The sequence below is a fragment of the Antrostomus carolinensis genome, unplaced genomic scaffold (genome assembly GCF_000700745.2).
Source record: "Antrostomus carolinensis isolate BGI_N321 unplaced genomic scaffold, ASM70074v2 scaffold4411, whole genome shotgun sequence".
NCBI classification, from domain to species: Eukaryota; Metazoa; Chordata; class Aves; order Caprimulgiformes; family Caprimulgidae; genus Antrostomus; species Antrostomus carolinensis.
The window spans coordinates 6,467-25,926 of NW_010293333.1; the positions used below are offsets into that span (position 1 = coordinate 6,467).

General features: G+C 38.8%; 1 protein-coding gene across 1 annotated transcript in view; it reads right to left on the reverse strand.

Moving 5' to 3' along the window:
- Positions 1–1,981: 1,981 nt before the first annotated feature.
- The window catches only part of LONP2 (lon peptidase 2, peroxisomal), a gene marked incomplete at its 5' end in the record, with an annotated part of 39,799 nt that continues 22,320 nt past the window's right edge, over positions 1,982–19,460 (reverse strand). The window contains 4 exons of the mRNA XM_010177217.1: positions 1,982–2,786; positions 5,077–5,267; positions 5,561–5,768; positions 12,100–12,242. Of these exons, the coding sequence (XP_010175519.1) occupies positions 2,565–2,786; positions 5,077–5,267; positions 5,561–5,768; positions 12,100–12,242 (764 nt within the window). The remainder of the gene's footprint in view (positions 2,787–5,076; positions 5,268–5,560; positions 5,769–12,099; positions 12,243–19,460) is intronic.

Below are 19,460 nucleotides of genomic sequence, written 5' to 3' on the forward strand. Positions count from 1 at the left end.
GCGGTAGATCTTACGTTTGTCCACTAGCACTACCTCCATTGTTTTTCATTGCCCTTTAAAAAAAATAAGCCTTAAAAGGAAAATGTTTGACAAATGTGGATGTTTATCTTTGGTTTCTGTTTTGACATTTCTTGCTCGTTCTTATTTGCAGTAGTGCTTTAAAATTAAAGCAGGTGAACTGTTGTTTGTATTGCTGTCTATAGTGTTGTATTATCCAGCATCTTTTCAAGGCTACTATGATTAGAGCACCAATTGCACTAGTGGGATAGTTACTATCTGTAGCACTTTATCATGTGGATAGAGGAAAGGAGCTACCACTGCTTTCTTTTTGCCTTTGATAAGCTTAGCTATCTTACAGTATATTCAGAGGGACACGTTTAATATCAGGTCCATCTAACTGTCAGTTGCAAAGCAGAATCATCCCTAGTGTATTGAAATGACTTTAAAAGTTCTTTACTACGCTGGCTTCCTGCTGCACAGATTGTTACTTGTCGTGACAGCGTTCAGTGAAAGCAAAAGCCAGGCACTAAAGTGTGGCTGTGGTATCTGATAGAATGGGTAATGCTTACGTTTTATTTTTAAAAAAATCTCAACCAACTAACATACCAACTCGGCAAGCAGGAACATGAGGAGCTGTAAGTCAATGCCTGTTAGTATCTGCAGAGCGGCATTAAAACCTTCACCTTTCAGACAAAGCCTGTGTGGATAAGACTTATGAACTGGAGTGGTGTGGCAGACAAAGTCATTGCTTAACTTTTCCTGTTTTTCTGTAGTGAAATCACTGTGGAAACCTTTTTACAGTACTTACTGTCTTTCAAAAAAAAAAAAAAAGCAGTTTTTTCCTAGATGGATAAACAGACTGCAGCGGGATTCCAAGCATGTCTGTTTCCTCACTAGTGCAGGATTGTTACCTGAGCTGCATTAAGCCTGGAAAAGAATTTATTTTTTCCCTTACTGGTCCTGATCAAAGGCAAAGCAGCACATTAGCTATGGTACCTTTCTGCTGTGTTACTGACCGTCCAGTTCCGCTGCACTTTCTGTGTTCCAGTAAGGTGGAAAGTATTCTGAGACTCGCTGTTGCCTCTTACCCTTGGAACTTAGCTAGTGAATAACTTGAAGAGTAGAATTCTTAAAATAGTGAAACAAAAGGAGGTTTTATTTTTTTATCATTTTATTAGATCAAGTCTTCTGTGAAAGTTGTAAAATCTTTTGTAAATCAGGTGCAGAATTTATTGCTACCAGTGCTGTTATGTTCCAGGTAAATCAGCTTTCTCTCTATGGACATGAAAGCAAACCAAACTTACTTTTGATTCATAGGCTGCTTCTCTAATAGGCTTTTGTCACTGATACAATTTGCATTTCATAAGTACACGAGTTTGTTTCAGAATTAAAGAGCAAGACTGTACCATACTGTGTTTTTTCTGGTGGTGGGTCCTAGTACAAAACAATGAAGAACTCAAAGATCTTGCGTTACATTAAGTGTAAATGTCTGTCTTCACTAACATTCAAGGGAAGATAAGAGACAAAGCTGTCAGTTGACATGGGATACTGACAGACTTTCTTAAACCTTAAATTAGTCACAGTATGCAGTACCTAATATGATTTATTGATCCAGTATTTTCTTGGCATTGATTAAATAGATTTAATTTTTATAGGCTAAACTCTGACCACAGGCATCCCAGAATCGGGTTGATTTGTATCAGGTAAGAATGCAGGACACGTACTTCATCCCTCCAAACTGTTACCAGGCTTTTCTTTTTCATAAAGCCCAAGTATGCTCCACCTACTTCTGGTGCTGTAAGTACAACTGTGCATTTATGTGCTGTAGTGCATTATCTCCCTTCCTCCACGTGAATTAGTGCATTTCAGTTCTTCTGAAGCTGCTTCCTGTAGTTAGGTTTGAAAAATGACATCTGCATTGACCTTGCTACAAACTAGAACTGAGTGCTGAAGGGACTTACTAACTTAATTTAGACCATACTGCTTCTGTTTACATCTCTTAAGCATATTTTTTTAGATTTAAAAAAAAACCCCTTCCCCTCCCTGTGATGCTGCTGCTCCTCAGCACACTGAATGTTATTTCCTAAGTAAGTAAACTCCTGTGCTAAAGCGGTTTGCTTTTCAGAACCACCCCACCTCTGTTAGACTCTCCTGCTGTGCTGCCTCTGCTGCAGTGTGTGTCCTCTGAGAACACAGCTCTCAGAACTGCATACCAGTCCCTGGCTGTGGGTGTGTTCTCCTTAAAAGATGTAATCAGCTGCTGACATTTGCATACATGTATGCCAGATAAGCTAAGGAATTACTTCTCAACAGCTTCAGCTTTCTCATGCTTCAGTCTGCCAGGAAATGGGTATTTTTTTCAAGATCCTTTGCTGATAGTAAAAAGCAGCAAATGCCCATAAAATACGGTTTCAGGTTGTTAACTGCTGAAGGTAGTATTTTAATTGCATTTACAGCCACACTGAAACAGTCAAGTTTAGCTCATAGTTACATTTGATACAGATATAGCTGATAGTTACTGATCTCTCTTAAATTTGATAAAGAAGTAAGCTCAGCCTGTCTGCCTAAAGTTTACTATTCAAACGCTCAAGTCTGGGCTTCACTGCAAATCCTCCATCAAAAGCTGCGTTAAGAACTTCATCTAGACAGCTTGCCATAACAAAAGTCAAATCTTGCCGTACATTCACTGCAATTTCCTCAAGATCTTTTTCATTTCTTCGAGGAATGATAATTCTCTTCAGTCCAGCTCGGTGTGCTGCCAGGACTTTGTCTTTGATTCCCCCGACCTAATAAGAAGAAATACATATATATATAAAAATCCATGACACTGATGCATAGCCCTCTTGCCTTCGTTTCTGCTCATCTCTGCTTGTTCTACCTTAATTACCAAGTAAGAAGCTGTTTGTTAAAAACATGTTTAACATAATACCACAGTGTCTGTTAAACAGGATGGAAGCTGTTACTGGTGGGCAAGGTGAGCCCCGGTGTGTGCGTACCTCTTCTAAAACTGCACCTGCCCCAGAAGAAAGTTCAGCTACAGGACACCCATGAGAGACCCCTAAGGACCACCTGAGACCACCACAGAAGACCCCAAGAGACTGGGTGCGCATGCGTAATCAATATGCAAATATGATAAGTTATGGGAAATCACTTGAATATGTATAATGGTTCTGGGCAATGTCGTGCATCTGTATGTAACCTGATAGACAGCGAGGGGCTGTCCCGCACCCCCGCGCCTGCTGTCAGGTGCCAGGCTCTGCGCCGGCGCTGTGAATAAAGAACGCTTGCTTTCTGAAATCCCACAGTGACTTTAGAGAGTTTCTGTATTTGCCAACCTACAGTAACAACACTGATCTAGTAAAGTAATTATTGGAACAAATCACATCAGGAGTTACAATTTTAATGAAAGGTTCTCCCTCCCCCAGTCATTTAGGAAAGTAATTACAAATGCAGCAGTAGTTTTAGCTTGTTATATGCTTAACGAGGGAACTATGTTCATATGCTACAGTACCCTTTCTGTAACAATCAGTTAATAAGAAAAAAATTTAAAAAATTAAAATTAATCTAGCAATGCAAGTACAAGAACATCAATAGTAGAAACATCATTACTTTTAAGAAATTATTATTATTACTATTTAAGAAAGACGGCCTCAACTCTTTTTTTCATATGGCATGCTGAAATCTTGCACCTATCTGAGAACAGAAGATTTTTTAAGATAAAGGCAGTATTAGGTGCAGGAGGATGCGATGCCACATGATAAATGGATTGTACAACAGAGAAGGCAGGGAAAAGCAAACCCCTGCTCCAAAAGTGCAAACAGGCATCCCTTCCCTCAGCCACCACTCTGAGTTTGTAATGAGATGTGAAGAGAGTTTTTAAATTGTTTTTCTTTTAGTTACTGCTGTAGCTTCTTCCCCTTGGACTCTTTTCTAATCCTGTTTAAAGACCATCTTACAGGATAAACGTGTAATTTTGTGATGCTTTAGAGGCAGGGAAAGCTTTGTATTACAGCACAAAGGGCAACACGGGCTGCTGTGAAACAAGGCAGTAGTGACCGTCAGTCCTCCCGCGGGTCAGTCGAGTCTGGACAGCGCTACATGCTCACCCCATTGCTTGCCTACGGGCAGCAGGTGCCGTTAATGGCTTGTTCAGTGAATTAAGTTACTAATAAGTGAGATTCTAGACAATGTTCAGAAAGAAGGTAAACCTGGCTTAGTATTTGCAGATACCTAATTTTGCACTCACCTTAAACAGGAGGCAAAATTAGGTGACTGGTGCAGCAAAGGCAATGTATTTGGAAAGCCAAGCAAATTTTCACCAGTTCAGAGTTAACACTGTTTATTTTTCACTAGAGCCTTGAGAAACAGGCAGTCCTGTCAGGCTAATGCTATCTCAGAGATCCTTCTCGCCCGCTACTCTGCTGCATTATCTCTGGTTTACTGCATGAAACACAACAGTATTCTCCATCACTTGGTACGAGGTCGTAACTCCCATTATCTGCTTCACACTTACACCACTTAACACTAAAACTGTATTTGTCCGAAAACTTTCCTTTGCCCTCATGCTTTGCAAAAGCTTTATGGGAACACTATTCAGCTCAACTATGTACAAGGAACAAAATTTAAGAAGAATCTAAAAATACAGTAATTGCATCCGGGTTACTCTTGAAACCACATCTATACACACGTAAGCTTTACAAAACAACGTCTCAAAGAACCTGGAGGAAATTCTGTAGCAACAGTTTGAGGAAGCATGTTTAGAAATTGCAATACATACTTTGGAACCATCCCGAATTTTAAGATTTCTAGGTTTCCTTTCTAACTAGACATGTTAATGTGCTTTCCCAGAGAACAGCATCAAGGCTAGCCTTACGTTAAATGCAAAGCAGACAGGAGTAGTACAGTGCTAGAGCAGGCTGGCTCCCACCAGCCTCTCCCCACGGCACCAGAAGAGACTGGATTGCTGCTAAGGAATGATCCAGCAAGACTTTGCTTTTGTAAATGGCTATAAACAGATTTTATATCCAGAATAAGGAGAATTAATACAACTTAGCTCTTTTCTCAAATGATACTTACTGGAAGAACAAGGCCTCTTAGTGTAATTTCTCCTGTCATGGCTACATCTGAACACACCAGCCGCCCACTGAAGAGTGAAGCAAGACAGGTTACTATGGTAACACCAGCAGATGGTCCATCTTTTGTGACAGCTCCAGCTGGGAAGTGCAGATGGATGTCCGTGTTGTCAAGGAGATCAAAACTTCCAGAAGCTTAAGGGAAAAAAAAAAAGAATGGCTTGAACGGGCAGCACGGCTTGCTGGAAACCCTTTCTCTGTTAAGGCAACACTTCATACATTTCCACAATGAGTACGAGTCACTTCCACTGTGTCTCAGCAATGCTACAACCTACTGCATTATTAAAAACCCCGAGTTTCAGGACATTTAATTTCCATGCAATATTAATGCCTCCCTTCTGTGCATGCCTGCAGTAAGGGGCCAGTGGGTGCACACAGTCTGTGATGCGATCCAGCTCCGCGCTGTCTGTCAGTTTCCCACACCCTACCGTTGGTGAGCTGGTATCTCTTTGCGTTGCTGCGCAACCAGCTAATTGCAAGATGCGCCGATTCCTTCATAACGTCTCCGAGTTGACCGGTCAGAGTCAGCTGACCTTCTCCATCCATGCGACTGGCTTCTACAAACATGATCTCTCCCCCTAAGGGTGTCCACGCCAAGCCTATGGCTACTCCTGGCTGACTTAAGCGTTCGGACACCTGAAGGAAAATAAAACAGAACACAGTTTAGGAGACTGCTGTAGTAACAAAACTATTGCTAAAACAACTTCTTAGTTGCCCTCAAAGCAACTGCACCTGCTGAATCACAAAAGTTAAGCCCAAGTGTCTGATCTCTAATTTTATTTTTTAAAGTGCAGCAGTAATTCTGCCTCATGTGTAGACATTAATTAGAGCCGTGTGTGGCTGCTTAGCTTAAGGCAATGGCAAGCATCTGGGTATTTCATTCTTGAAACCTTCCACAGCCCCAGAAGTTCAATGAGAATCTTTTTCTTCTCTTCACAGGACTTCAAGTATTTAGTCAATCCTGACTGAATGCTTATATGGCTTAATCTATCTTCTGGAGGTATATCTGGCTTGACTCTGTTGCTCCCAAATGTTACCTAAAAGCCTTTTTAAATGTGGTTTCAGTGCCCGAACTACTGTCAGACAACACACTGATTCTGTTCATGGTGAAAATTTACAAATAATCTTGAGTAATGAAGACACGAGTCTGCAAGCAGCAGGCCAGATGTGAAAGAGGGTGGGAGAGCTGACCGACTCCATTAGTAATTACAGGCAGTTGAGCAAGCTCTACCCCACACAAGACTATGGTCTGATCTCAAAGTCTGCCTGTGCCTCCTTACTGATGAGAGTAACGGAGGTCTCTCAGTCCCAGTCTCCTGTGTTAAGAGAAGGAGAGAGTCTGGATGTTTTCCATGAAAGTTATAGGCTTTGATTTTTATTTTTATTTTCCCCTTTGTCTGAGAGATTCTTTTAGAGTGTAACCAACAACGTGAATGTTTGAGCCATCGGGTGGTGTCAAGAGACAGAAAAGTGTTTTGTATCAAACTTTCTGTTGTAAAAAGACTAATTGTCTCAAGGGATGAGCAGCCTCACTAATCAAAAAATGAGCAGCCTTGCTGATAAAAAGAGATGAGCTCACATCTTCCAGGTGCCCAATAAGGGATGTTTGAAGGACACCCGCCAACTCCTGCCCTTACTCCCTGCTCTACTCCTTGCTGACAAGGAAGTCTGAGGCCCACAAAGTGACCAAATGACTGTGGCACGTGCAGAAAGATGGTCACCACCCGCCGCCACTTCTGATGCAAAATAACCTTGCATCACCTGCCGCTTCATATGCTGATTGAAGGAAGTTTGGGGGAGACCTGAGAACTTTTGTCTATAAAAAGGTGAATTAATAACGGGAGGGTGTGTGTCCACCACCCAAGGATCCCAGGCTGGACTGAACTTCGCTGCAACCAAGGAGTAGTGATTCTCCTGAAACTTTCCTGTCTCTCTCCTTTTTCTCTTGTCCCTTTTTCAATCTTCCTTTTTCTTGAAACTTTTCTGTCTCTCTTTTTTCCCTTTCAACCTTCCTTTTTCTTCCCCAGCTTAACTACATTCCTGGCACATAAGGGTAACACTGTTATAAGTTTTTAGCATTGTTAAGTAAGTGATCACTAGTTCTTAGTATTGCTGTAAGTTTTGGTATTGCCAGATGATGGCAAGTTTTGATAGTTATTGTTTAGTTCACTGTAAGTGACGGACATTGCTGGTGTTTGCTGCAAGTTTTACTTGGTCAGTAAGTGTCAGTAGGGTGTAAGTTTCCTTTGCCAAGTCATTCCAAGTCATTCCTATTGTTGTGAGTTTTTGTTGCCAAGTTATTTACCTTCTGTAACACTGCTGCAATTTTTACAACACCCTTTAATAAACAGTAGTTTAACAGAACCTCTTGAAGTAATTGTCATCAATACCGTGCAGAGATCCAAAACCAACCTCCCCCTAACCCCGCCGAGCGGGACGGGACACCTACGCAGAACAATACAGACCTCCATGAGATTATCAGAACAAGAACTCTCTGAACAGCAGCCAAACATTAACATTTCAGTGTTAGGCTGAAATCCATCCCCATCATAAAAACAGAATCACAATCAAGATCATAAAATTCTTAACGCTCAGTTTCTCTTTCCCATTTCACAAAGAGAAAACCGCTTCCTTTATGCGATAAAAGTGAACAACTACTGACTCTACTGCTGGTACCTCTGGCTGCTGGCTAAAAAGAGATGCACAGTTAAAGAAAGTAAGCTCATTTACAAACACACAAGTTGTGCTACTTGTAGCTGTAGGGAACTCACGTATACGACAGGAACAACTTGCTCATGCAAAAAAAAAAAAAAGCATTTGAAGTCCTACAAAATGAAATTAAACATGAAATTAATACATGCTTCTTGTTGTAATTTCTGATTCTGTACTGTATGCGTTGCCAAATGCTACCCTGAATGACTGAACAATCACATGCTGTTGTCTTCTAAGTTTGAGGACTAAGATTTGAAATGTGGCCCTCGCTCAGGATCACTGTTTCTTGGTTTGAGGGAAGTTAGCACATTGCAGAGGCACAGCGCAAGTAGTGCCACCCTGGACTAGAGCAAAGCTGTGCTGACACAGGGCTGCTGGGGCAGCCAAGACTCCAGCTGTCAGGAGAGCAGCAGCAGAGGCCAGTGGGACTGGGGTCACAGTCCCGGATCCAGCTGACAACCAGGTAAGTAACTGTACATATTTCACAGTAAAGCGAAGGAAGCAACACAGCTCCTCTCCTTCATTCTCTTGTGGCTCTCCGTTACCTACGTATTTTGAACATCATGCTATTTGCTTTTAATAGCTTAATTTACCTAGAATGGCTGTTTCTTTTTCTAGCATTTAAGAAAATTGTATGTACTGGTGTTTCACTTTTATGGTATTAAAATACCTCATCTTATCAAGCATTTTCATTTTTGTTAATTAAGTTTCTATATCCATTCCCTGTATTTTATTCTTTACAGTGACTTACTCTGATTAGCTTAGTAATTGCTTAGTAACTCAGGTTACTCAATTAATCCTGGTTAAACTGAAATCCAACAACACTGAAGCATTCTCCTTTACACTTGAGACAATCATGTATTTTGGCAACCTGTCACGCTTTCAAACCTTTCAGTTACAACAAACACAAGTAACTATCCATACCCTCTCCCACACCACAGTAGCCATCAACAAGGTTTGTTGGTTTGGGGATTTTTTGTTTTTCTTTTCCTCTTTCTGGACTGGATATTAGCACTGGCTCTGTGTATCAATTCAAAACAGTTTGCAGACTAATTCCACTGTTTGAGAGCTCAGAAGCAGAAAATACTTGGTAAAGACTGACTAAAGATCAAAAACCAAATTGTTCTAAAGACTCATCATTTATCTCACCTCAGTACAAGCTCCTTTATCCTCAGACCTCCTCCTACTTTCACAAGTAAGTTGAGATCTGGTAAGAGAAACTAGGTGTGCAGTAAGTGTTAATCACCTTTCAATCATCACTCTTCGCGCTAACTTGTAGACTCAGAGGCCAGCAACTTCTCTCGCTGCACCACTAGAGACTGCACTACCTGTACGGCAGCCTCATCACCTGAACCTTAACTGATGGGTGTCGACAGCCATATGGATAGAAAACGCCCTGGCAGCTTTGATAACTGAAAAGACCCTTGAAAGCCCCTAAAAACACGTGCACACAAAGCTCCACACGACCGTGCAATGCTTTTCTATTAACCATGCCTATGCAGTGTTACAGTAGCTCAACAAGACTCAATCACTCTTGGCACCTCTGAATAATTTCTGCTCACAAAAAGAGGAATTCAAATTAGAAAAAAATCCTTATGCTTTTTAAACAACTTCAATTAAAAATGACCATCAGAATCAGCTGATGACTGGTGATGTCTGTCAGATGATGGAACAACAAGTCACTGACCTACACAGTCAGTCTTGTTTTTTGAATATTTTTGTAAATGAGACCAACCCAGCTACAATGTAGCTGTAATGATGAGTAGATGAAAATATTGTCAGACACATTTGAGCTGCGTGGACATTGCAAAATTAAAGTCTTAACATTTAGCACAGTCGTTTGTTTTAAAATATTTAAGGTTATTCCAAAATAAAGGAAAAGAGACATCATCCACAAGTCTGCTGTTTTGGACTTACTTTGTAAGTCAGCAGAACTGACAAAGAGCTATCAAGTCACTGATGCATAATGGGAAGAGGAGAACCACTCCTGAATTACTTGCTGGCCTTTAGCATCTTTGTTATCCTTCCACAGGTTCTCCTAACCTGACTGTACAAACCTTTTTTCTAGTCTACTCTTCTGATTAATTCCCTCACAAACCACTGCAGGCAGCATATGAACAGCAGCTTCCCTTTCAGGGAGGAGCATTTCCCAGAAATATCACCACAAGACTGGTATTTCTTAGATAAAAATGCCTATCTAAACCTGTGCTTTCTACAGGTTTTGCTTCTAAAAGATAACCTGATTTGTTCCTTAATTAGAATTGTGTACATCCCATGAAATAAAACTATTCTTCTAAGGCACCTGCACTTTCATTTCCTAGAATAGGTAATGAGAAAGAGAGAGAGAGAGAGAGAGAGAGAGAGAGAGAGAGAGAAAGAGAACTAGAGAAAGAGAACTAAAATCCAAGTCACAAGTCAGCCTGGATATGTTATAAACCCTTTCCCCCAAAAGCACGCTGTGCTGAAACATTCCATTAAATCTTTTACACTTCAAACAACTGTCAAGATTATTCTTCCAAAGCCTTACTATGTGATTTATTCCAACATTTGTTCTCTAGGGTGACACATAAGATTATTTATTTGTTTGTGATAAATGAATTAATCCTACAAGTATGAGCTGAGTATTCTGTCATGTCTTTCTGCTGGGAGACCCCTGCAGAAAATATACAAGCAATGCACTGAAAAGGTGGAAGATGAATCACTCCTTTTAAGGTATTCCCTGAAGGACCACAGATCAATTAAGTCATGTCATGTTTTCAGTTCTATTTGCTCAGTCTCATCCAAGTACTGACATGGTGGCTGCCTCCATTGTATCTTCATTTCAACTAATTATACATGGCAAAATGCAGGTCAAAGGTGAAGCTTTAAAGGCGAGATACAGAAAGGAGAGAGACACACTGCACACTACAAACCCAGAAAAAACACCAGTAGCCATTCTGAAACGCCTGTCATTGAGACAGGAGCTACACTCTTCATGCGAAAGAATCTTGGGGGCACTTGAGAAAACTCAAAGGAAAAATAGGTTAGTTGGGAAAATTCACTGAAAGGGGAGTTATGTGCCTATCTGAGCAACTTCCATTCAGAAAAATATAAAGTGTGTACTGAAAAATATTTACTCATTAATAAATACAGCAAATAGTACATGAAAATAAATCCTGAGCTGCTCAGGGAATTGATGCTGTATGGATTAATCTAGTTCTATTTATGCACTACTTAATTTGCCTGCTAAATATGGAAATGTTTAAAAAACCTTTGATACACCAGCCAAAAGCTTCAGTCAGTCTTAGTTCAGCTAACGCAGGCCAGCAGATCCATGAAATGCTTATATGCAAATTCACAGCAACTGTTCATGCAAAAAACCCCATCCCAGCACTCATCTATCTGTATATATGGATTTAAGAACCACACTTTAAGAATTTTACTTGCACTACTTACTCTGTAGAAAAAGGACAAAATAGCAGAAATTATTTGCCAATACAGCCACACTACCAAATTTAAATGAATTATCAACTTCAGAAAAAGTTCAAAACCAGGCAGAACATCTAAGGGAAGCCACGTATTCACCTATTTATTGGCCTAAAATCTAATTTTAAATAAGAGAATCCCAAACTAACAAACTACTTTAACTGATGGAACGTTCACAGAACGTAGCAAAATACAGATGGGGGAAAGAAAAAATTCTGGAATATATCTACTGATGAACAGAGCTGGTACTAGGAAGCTGGAAGTGCCTAACTGATCATAAATCATTTTTAACAGCTCAGAGTCATGTTAATCTAAAGAATGTCTGAGAACTTCTGGTGCAAACTGAAGTGGTTTTAATACCCGAAAATGCTGACTGGCTTTAAGGAGGTACGTGGGACTGTCCTTAACACAGCTGTCTCAGAGACAGGATAGGATTCCTGGGCTCTACTTTTGGCTTCTTTCCTAAGACCACCAAACATTCCCTAGACAAAAGCAAAGTTGTTACAAACTGAAAAAACACCACCACTTTCTTAAGTACTGCTGCAGGCATCTTTGCTAACAGGAAGTCATACCATTATGTGATTTATGTACCCTGAATTAAAACAAAAAACCCCAAAAAACTTCTTTACGCGAAAAAACACTTGGTGGAACACAAAGAAACACAGTTCCTGTTACTAATACATGTTTTAAGAAGTTAATACTGTATAAACTCAAGTCAATAGCAATAAAACAGACAATTAGTCAAACCAGACACAAACAGCATTCAAACAGAAACAAATGAGGATGTTACCTCCATTTCATACATGGGTGGCCCCAGGATATCTTTTAAAGCATGGAAATCAATTAAAATTGGCATTTCAGGTGGCAGAGCCAGGTCAGCTGTGTCACTGATGGATTCTGGTTTTGCATCTTCTGTGACGTGCTCTTTGCAATCTAAGAGAAGAAAATCCAATTTAGGATTTGTAGCAGTCTTCCTTGACACAGAAATTTAAAAAAATGTCAGAGAAAAAAATATTCAAAGAAATGCTCAGAAACTTTATGAAAGTGTGCTTAAACCATCTTTCACAAAAATCTGGTCAAATTACAGATAATATGGCATCAAATTTAATTATTAAGCCTAAACTTATTTAAGTGTTCATCAAAGATAATACTAAATCTAGAGCACTGACAAAGATGCAACTCACTTGCTTAAATGCATTTTAAACTAGGTCAAATAAAAGTTTGTTTAGGACTTTGCACTTTTCATCAGATTTGTTCATAAAAGCATTATTTATAGTAGATGATCATGTTTAATGTATCATAATATAGAACATGGAGCTGAACGTGGAAATACTGAAAGTTCAGTAACTACTGCTCTTTTAATGTACATTTACAGGTCTGCTCTCTGTGATCTCTTTCTGAAAGGATTTAAATATTTAACTTCTGACAAAATAATTAAGTTCTGTCAAAGAAAGTAGGAGCCTTTTGGCTGGATTTACATACATTGCTTTGCTGAATGGCTGCATTACTTATTGAACATAACACAGACCAGCTGCCACATCTGATTTCACAGCATCCAACAAGGACAGCAGAACTTACTGCTCTGTAGCTCTGCCCTCCTCTCTGCACACCCCAGTCTTTGTGCATGGACTCTCAGCACCAGCTGACTGGGTGCAGGAGAAGCTGGTACATGTAGATCCCACTGAAACCAGCTCCACTGGAAGCCTAACACATCAGCCCTGCTGTGCCCACACAGCACACACTCTGACACTGCACTTTTTACTTTGATTTTTGTCTCTCATGACTATTATGGCTTTACTCAATCATAGAATGGTTTGGGTTGGAAGGGACCTTTAAAGATCATCTAGTCCAACCCCTCTGCTACAGGCAGGGACATCTTTCACTAGATCAGGTTGCCTAATTCTCAAAACTGTTCTTTGCTCAACAGCCAGTTCTGAACACAGCATATACAGTCCTTGCTCAGAGGAAAAACCTCAAACAATTTCAGTATTGTATTTCTTCTACTGTCTTTCTTACCTATACAGTTGTTTCATTAGCAGAATTTCCTTAAAATTTCTGTTTTCTCTACGAATGTGTTTTCTATACAAAAGTGAATGGAGACCGTATAAATATTAAAGCCTCAAAACTGTTTTTAACCAGACTACACAGCCAGCTGTTTGCATGAATAAGCTCAAGAACTTAAACATCACTTGCACTAGGCCTACACTGCACATTTACTTAAGCGACTGTATACAGAAGGAGAATGTAAGCAGGGAGTCATTTCCCCACAGAATTTGATCCAGATGCAAAAGGCTCATTACAATTTTCTTGAGAGCCCTAAGCAATATTTTTGTGAAACATATATCAGAGAAATGAAAAATACTCGAACAATCCAGATGTTCCTAAGGTTCTGTGGCAGTTTTATGGCAGTGTCTCCCTGCCCTGAGGCTGCCATTAAGGAAAGTACTGTACACATACACATAGTGAAGATATTTCTGACCCACCCCACAAACACAAGCCTAAAAGATACATTTAAAGCGAGCCTATATGATGCAGGAATGTACACTGAGCTTTAGGACTTCTGCATTATCCTTTTGGAAATCGCCCGCTGTTGCTTTCTTTCTTTCTTTGGATTCTTTTTTACTTTCAATGAAGAAACTGTCTTCTTTTGCATATTAATACATGAACAATAATTGAAGATCCAGGAATTTAAACAGTTATAGAAAAACACAATTCACTGATCTGATCTACTTAATATAACAACAGGAGGTGTTCTGTGCTGCAAAAGTAATTCTCAGAATGGATCGAGAGAATGTCTCCCTTACAAAACACAAACTATCCTTTTATTAATCCTGATATATAAAGGCCTTTTATAGTTCATTTTGTTGCAGGGCAATTCTCACTAAGGCCTTCATACAGTACCAAGGAAAACATTCTACATCACTATTACCATAACAACACCAACTCAGCTTTCATTCAGGACTCAAATCTAACAGTTACTATCCAACAACCACTAATCTTTCCATTGTACAACTCACTGCTCCATGCACAAACCCCATTCCTTTCCTGTAAACACTGCCTTAGTCAGATGACCCTCCTGTTGTTCCAGCATGCCTCTATATTTTTGTTGGACTACTATTTCTGTGCATAATAAATTCCAATACATAAACACTAGCAAGTCTAGGAAACATAACCCTGCATGCTATTCTTGCAACTCAGACTGCAATTTCAGCATTACAGAGCTTCAAAACCTCAGTAATTTGATATAACAATTAATATTTTAAAACAAAAATGAATTTAAAACCAACTGCTTTTGTTCTATACCAAGATTTTACTGCCTAGCAAACACAATTTTTCATTTCTGCTTGCTCTTATTTCACCTAGTTCTAAGCATACAGCTCGAGGAGACAGACTTCTCATAAACAAATCAGTAGGCATTTTTGAAGCCACCTGCCTTATTAAAAGAATCAGAAACTCTTTGAGTTTACATAATCTAATTAGTAGACCCCATTTTATAATCTCTAACAATAACAAACCCCAGACTTCTAAAAATATTAACCTAAATTCTGACATTAAATTGTCTATAAAAGCATACAGTGATGTTCCAAAATATAATTACAAACACTAACTTTTTATTTGAAGGAAAAAACATCTTCTTCCCTTACCTTTAGAGAAGTGTTGACTACAAAGAATCTATAAAGATGCAAGTAATTAAGATTTCCATTAAGGATGGCAAATACATGTTCCCTACCTATCCCAGATGCGTAACTATAAACCATTGTACAAGTTAAATGAGACATTTATCTAAAACAAGACAGTAAAATTCAAGTTTCCAGAAACAGAACTTTTGGTTAGAACCACAGCTTAATCATCCTTTATTTTGAGTGATGTGGGAGAAATAAGCTAAGAAGTCAAAGTGTCCTTAAGAGAGCTTCACACTGCACTGGGGGAACCACCTGCTGAGCTACTATTACATTACTGCTTAAACAAAAGAAGTATGGTACAGAGTTTCACATTTATAAAATGGTACAGAGTTTTAACATTTATAAAACTGGAAAAACTAAAAACAAACAAACCAACAAACAAACAAACCCCCAAACCCACAAAAACACAACAAAATACCCCCCCACCCCCACAAAAAATAAAAAAAAAAATCCAAAAATCATCCAACCAAAAGAAGAAGATTATTTTTTTAAAGTTTCAGAGCAGAACCTGCAGCTACTCAGCAAAGATCACAACAATGTTCCTCAGGAATCTGCCTCTGCAAGTTCCCAGAACAAAACAAAATCTTGCATGTAAATACTGTATTTGTTAGAAAATGGACTCCTAAGAAAACATACTGACAACAAACTACTACATATAATTCAGGATTTAATCTAAAAAGGAATTCCATGGCATAAGGACAAAGATTTAAGAATTTAAAACTGCTACTTTCTTCTAGAGGTATAATGGAAAATAGTGAATAGAAGATCCTAAAATTTCCTCAACATGTAGCAATTTCTCAGCTTCTCATAAAAGAAGTTTAAATAAGGCACTAATAATACCTAAGTCTTACACCCAAAGACTTCTAGCATACTTACTGGCCAAGATAGAAGGATATAATAGAACACTAAAATTTTTAAACAGCTTTTAACATAACATATTCTGATCTGCTGAATTGCTATGAAGAGGTATAAGAAAGAACATAAACATGAAAGAAAAGGTTTCAAGTTTGTGGGCAATTAAAGGGAAAACAGCACATTCTTCTTTCTCAGCTGATTTACTAGCAGATGCTTCAGGACATGACAGACAGACCCAGAATTCTTTTAGCCCTTACAAACTAAGTAAAAAATTCCACAAAACTTCGTTTAGGTAGGAAAGAATGGGATTGCCCTTGTTGACAACAGTCCACATTCAAAGCCAGGCATAACATGAAACTACACCTCAAAAGCAACTTTCCATTGTCAAACTTAAATTTTATGCACTACATGTTTGGGAAGTGTTACTTCTGAAAGGTTTTCTTTCGGAAAGGAACTCCTCCCTGGGACCCCAATCCTACTAACACTTCCTTGTACACTTACATTTAATACTATGTGCATTTTTTCCCCACAGGATCAGAAAATTTCTCTTTTCATAACATAATTACATTACATCAATTCTGATCTCGAATAACAACATGTACTTGAAGCACTTGAATTTGAGGTTTTCATGCAGGAATATTTAGATAAATTAACATGGTAAAAAAAAATAGTTACTGTATATACTCAGCTTTTCATAACATTTATACCTCTTTGGCCTACAACAGAAAAGACATTCCAAGCAATTTTTAGAAAGAACCCCATATTACAGTCTCCAGAGCTGATAAGCATACTAACACCAGCACAGCTGAGCTCCAACTTGAGTGCCTACAGTCACAGCACCGTGGGATTCATGCTGATCAGATTTCATAAACTCACTTCCCAGTGCTATGGGAGACCCTGTGCTGCTGGAAGCCCTCAGTTTTGGCAGGTCACTTTTAGCAAGAGCACTGATATTAGCCCAGCTGTATTAAGGCCCTTATACATACTAAAACCAAGCAAATCCCACCCCCCCAAGTCATGCACAATAATGTTTTGTGAATAAAACACATTATGCCCAAGTTGAAGGAGGGAGAGTAAAGACTACATGTTTCAGCTCCTCTTGACCACTTCAGTTAAACTTGCATTTAAACTCAAAACCAAGTGTTGTTTCAACCACAAGGAACAGAACAAATTGTATTGTATTACTGGGTTATGGATTTAAGTATTTTCAAAGCCCTGGTTTCAACATAGACAGAATCCTCATTTAATCACTTTTAATTATTAAACATTACTTGTCCTAAACCTCCTTTCAAGCCTGAATTGGACACATTATTTTTCATTCTGGGTTTCAACCCATGTTCTATGATGATATGATGCCTTTGTGCACAGCTGCTGCATTGTATTCTCAAGGCAGTTGCACTAAAATAGGAAGGAGAGCTCCACATATTTTTGTGACTCGTAGAATTTCTTCTAGTGTCAAAGACTAGACGAGTGTCTCATAAATCTTAGATAGTGTTTCAGTAAAATATCAGATAGTGTTACTGTACACAAGGATGAGTCCCTGGAGAGATCTGAAAAATGACTCCTCTTGCTTTTGCTGAAGTTCACTGTACAAAATCAACGACTGACGCAAACTAACACTCCTCCACTTGCTAACTTCATCATAAAGCTCAGGAGTCAAAGCAGCAAGGAAGGCAATACAAAGGTGCCAGTGTATTTCAGTGCATTTTTGGAAAGTGCTAAGCATGGCCTGACACCACGTCTCCCAGCATGAGTTCTGTTATGGCAGGTACCCTCCACTGCTTTCAAACAGTGTCAAAAGCCTGATATTTACAAAGCCTTGAAAACAGATGCTACACTTTGAGTTAATAATCTGATTTAATCAATACAGTGATGGAGATTTTGTGGTTCTACCACCTAATGTCTTTCAACTTTTATTACTAGTCCACAAGCCAGAAAGCACTGGGCTGAATAAACACAATAGGCACCATGTTACTATTGTGATATGCCAGGAATCATACATGAATCATGCTTTAGCAAGTTACAGTCTACAAGGCAAACTTGTAGTTTGCCCTCTCATATTCACAACTCATGATATAGGAATGCACTAACTGCAGAATCTCAATCCCACATCAGTAACTGACAAATGTGTACAGCAAAAATGAATTATAGGTCTTTTTATACAGATAAAGCAAAAAAAAAAAAAAATCAAGAAATAATTCTAAATGAAACTATTAAGAGACAACAACTTGATTAACTATTCTTCCAGAGTTATTCATTATATGAAATAAAAATTAATCATCACTATGCACAAATGTCCACTAATCAACAGGAAAAAAAAAATCCCGAAGTAATAAATTTAGGCTACAAATCCCATTATTTGCATCAAATTGCAAGTACTTGGGAATATTTCCAAGTTTCATTTTAAATACTTGGTTGTTTCCAACAGACTGAATGAAAGCTAAACAAAAATATTTTTTGAAAGTGCACTACTCTCATACACTCCCAGTAAGTGACATATACTGATAAAAAATACAGCAGGGTATAAGCACATTATTAGTACAAAATAAAACCCGTTTTGCAGACTGCACCATTCCATACATGTCTTCACAATACCAAAGTTTAACTATAGAGCCACCTGTCCCTTGGACTCCCTCTTATTAATACAGCCTTTTCTTATGGGTAGTTTCAATTCCAGAAGCACAAAGTTAACCCTTCACAGCTCATTTCTCTGGGCTTACTCCATATTGTATGTCAAACAAAAATGCTAGCATTTTGCCCTCTTCTGAAGCACGCAGCTTGCTGTTTTCACTTTGCTTTGGTAAGTTGCAAGTCCAGTACTAATTTTAACAGTGTATAATTTTAACAGTGTAAATACCTAAGCTGCAAGTCCAGTGCTAATTTTAACATTGTAAATACCTCTCTCACTGGATTGAGATGTCCAATATAGTCCCTTTTTGTTCTTTGCTGTAATACTAAAATGGTTCTTCTTATAGTGTCAGGAGTTGTGCTCTGAACCTACTTTTCATTTATTTTATCAGAAGGCTGGAAGAACAGAATGCCTTTTTTTAGTTCTGCAATCACATTAGAACTTCCAAGCACGTTTTAGATACAGCTACCCTTCAGTGCAAAGAAATACTTCAAGAATATCACTTGTCAAAATCACTATCAAAAAAGTGACACCAGCAAAGACACCCGATGTTGCTTGATGCTCACAAGCTTGGCCACCACAGCCCAAAGGCTCAGCGTTCTGGTTCAAGAATTCAAGTACCACAAAAGTATCAACAAACTCAGTGTCTGACTTCAGAAAAGCCCTGCACTGAGGAGAGAAAGTAGACAAGATGCACATAGTATAAAAGGAAAGCATTAATAAATATGTCTCAAAAGCTCTTCCTTTTAATGCAGATGGGACAATTTAAACTGCACAGTCATCCATATGCATGCACAGCCACTGCTACTGTGAGAGTCCACTCTCTTTAAGTCAAACACTCAGAGAAAATGGAGCTGAATTCACTTAAGCAAACACTGATTTGTAGACCAAATTGAATCTTCTGATATTACAGTTTCCACAGACATTTTGATGATCTTAGAAAACTCAACATGGTAAAAGAAGACTTAATTTTCAGAAGAGAAA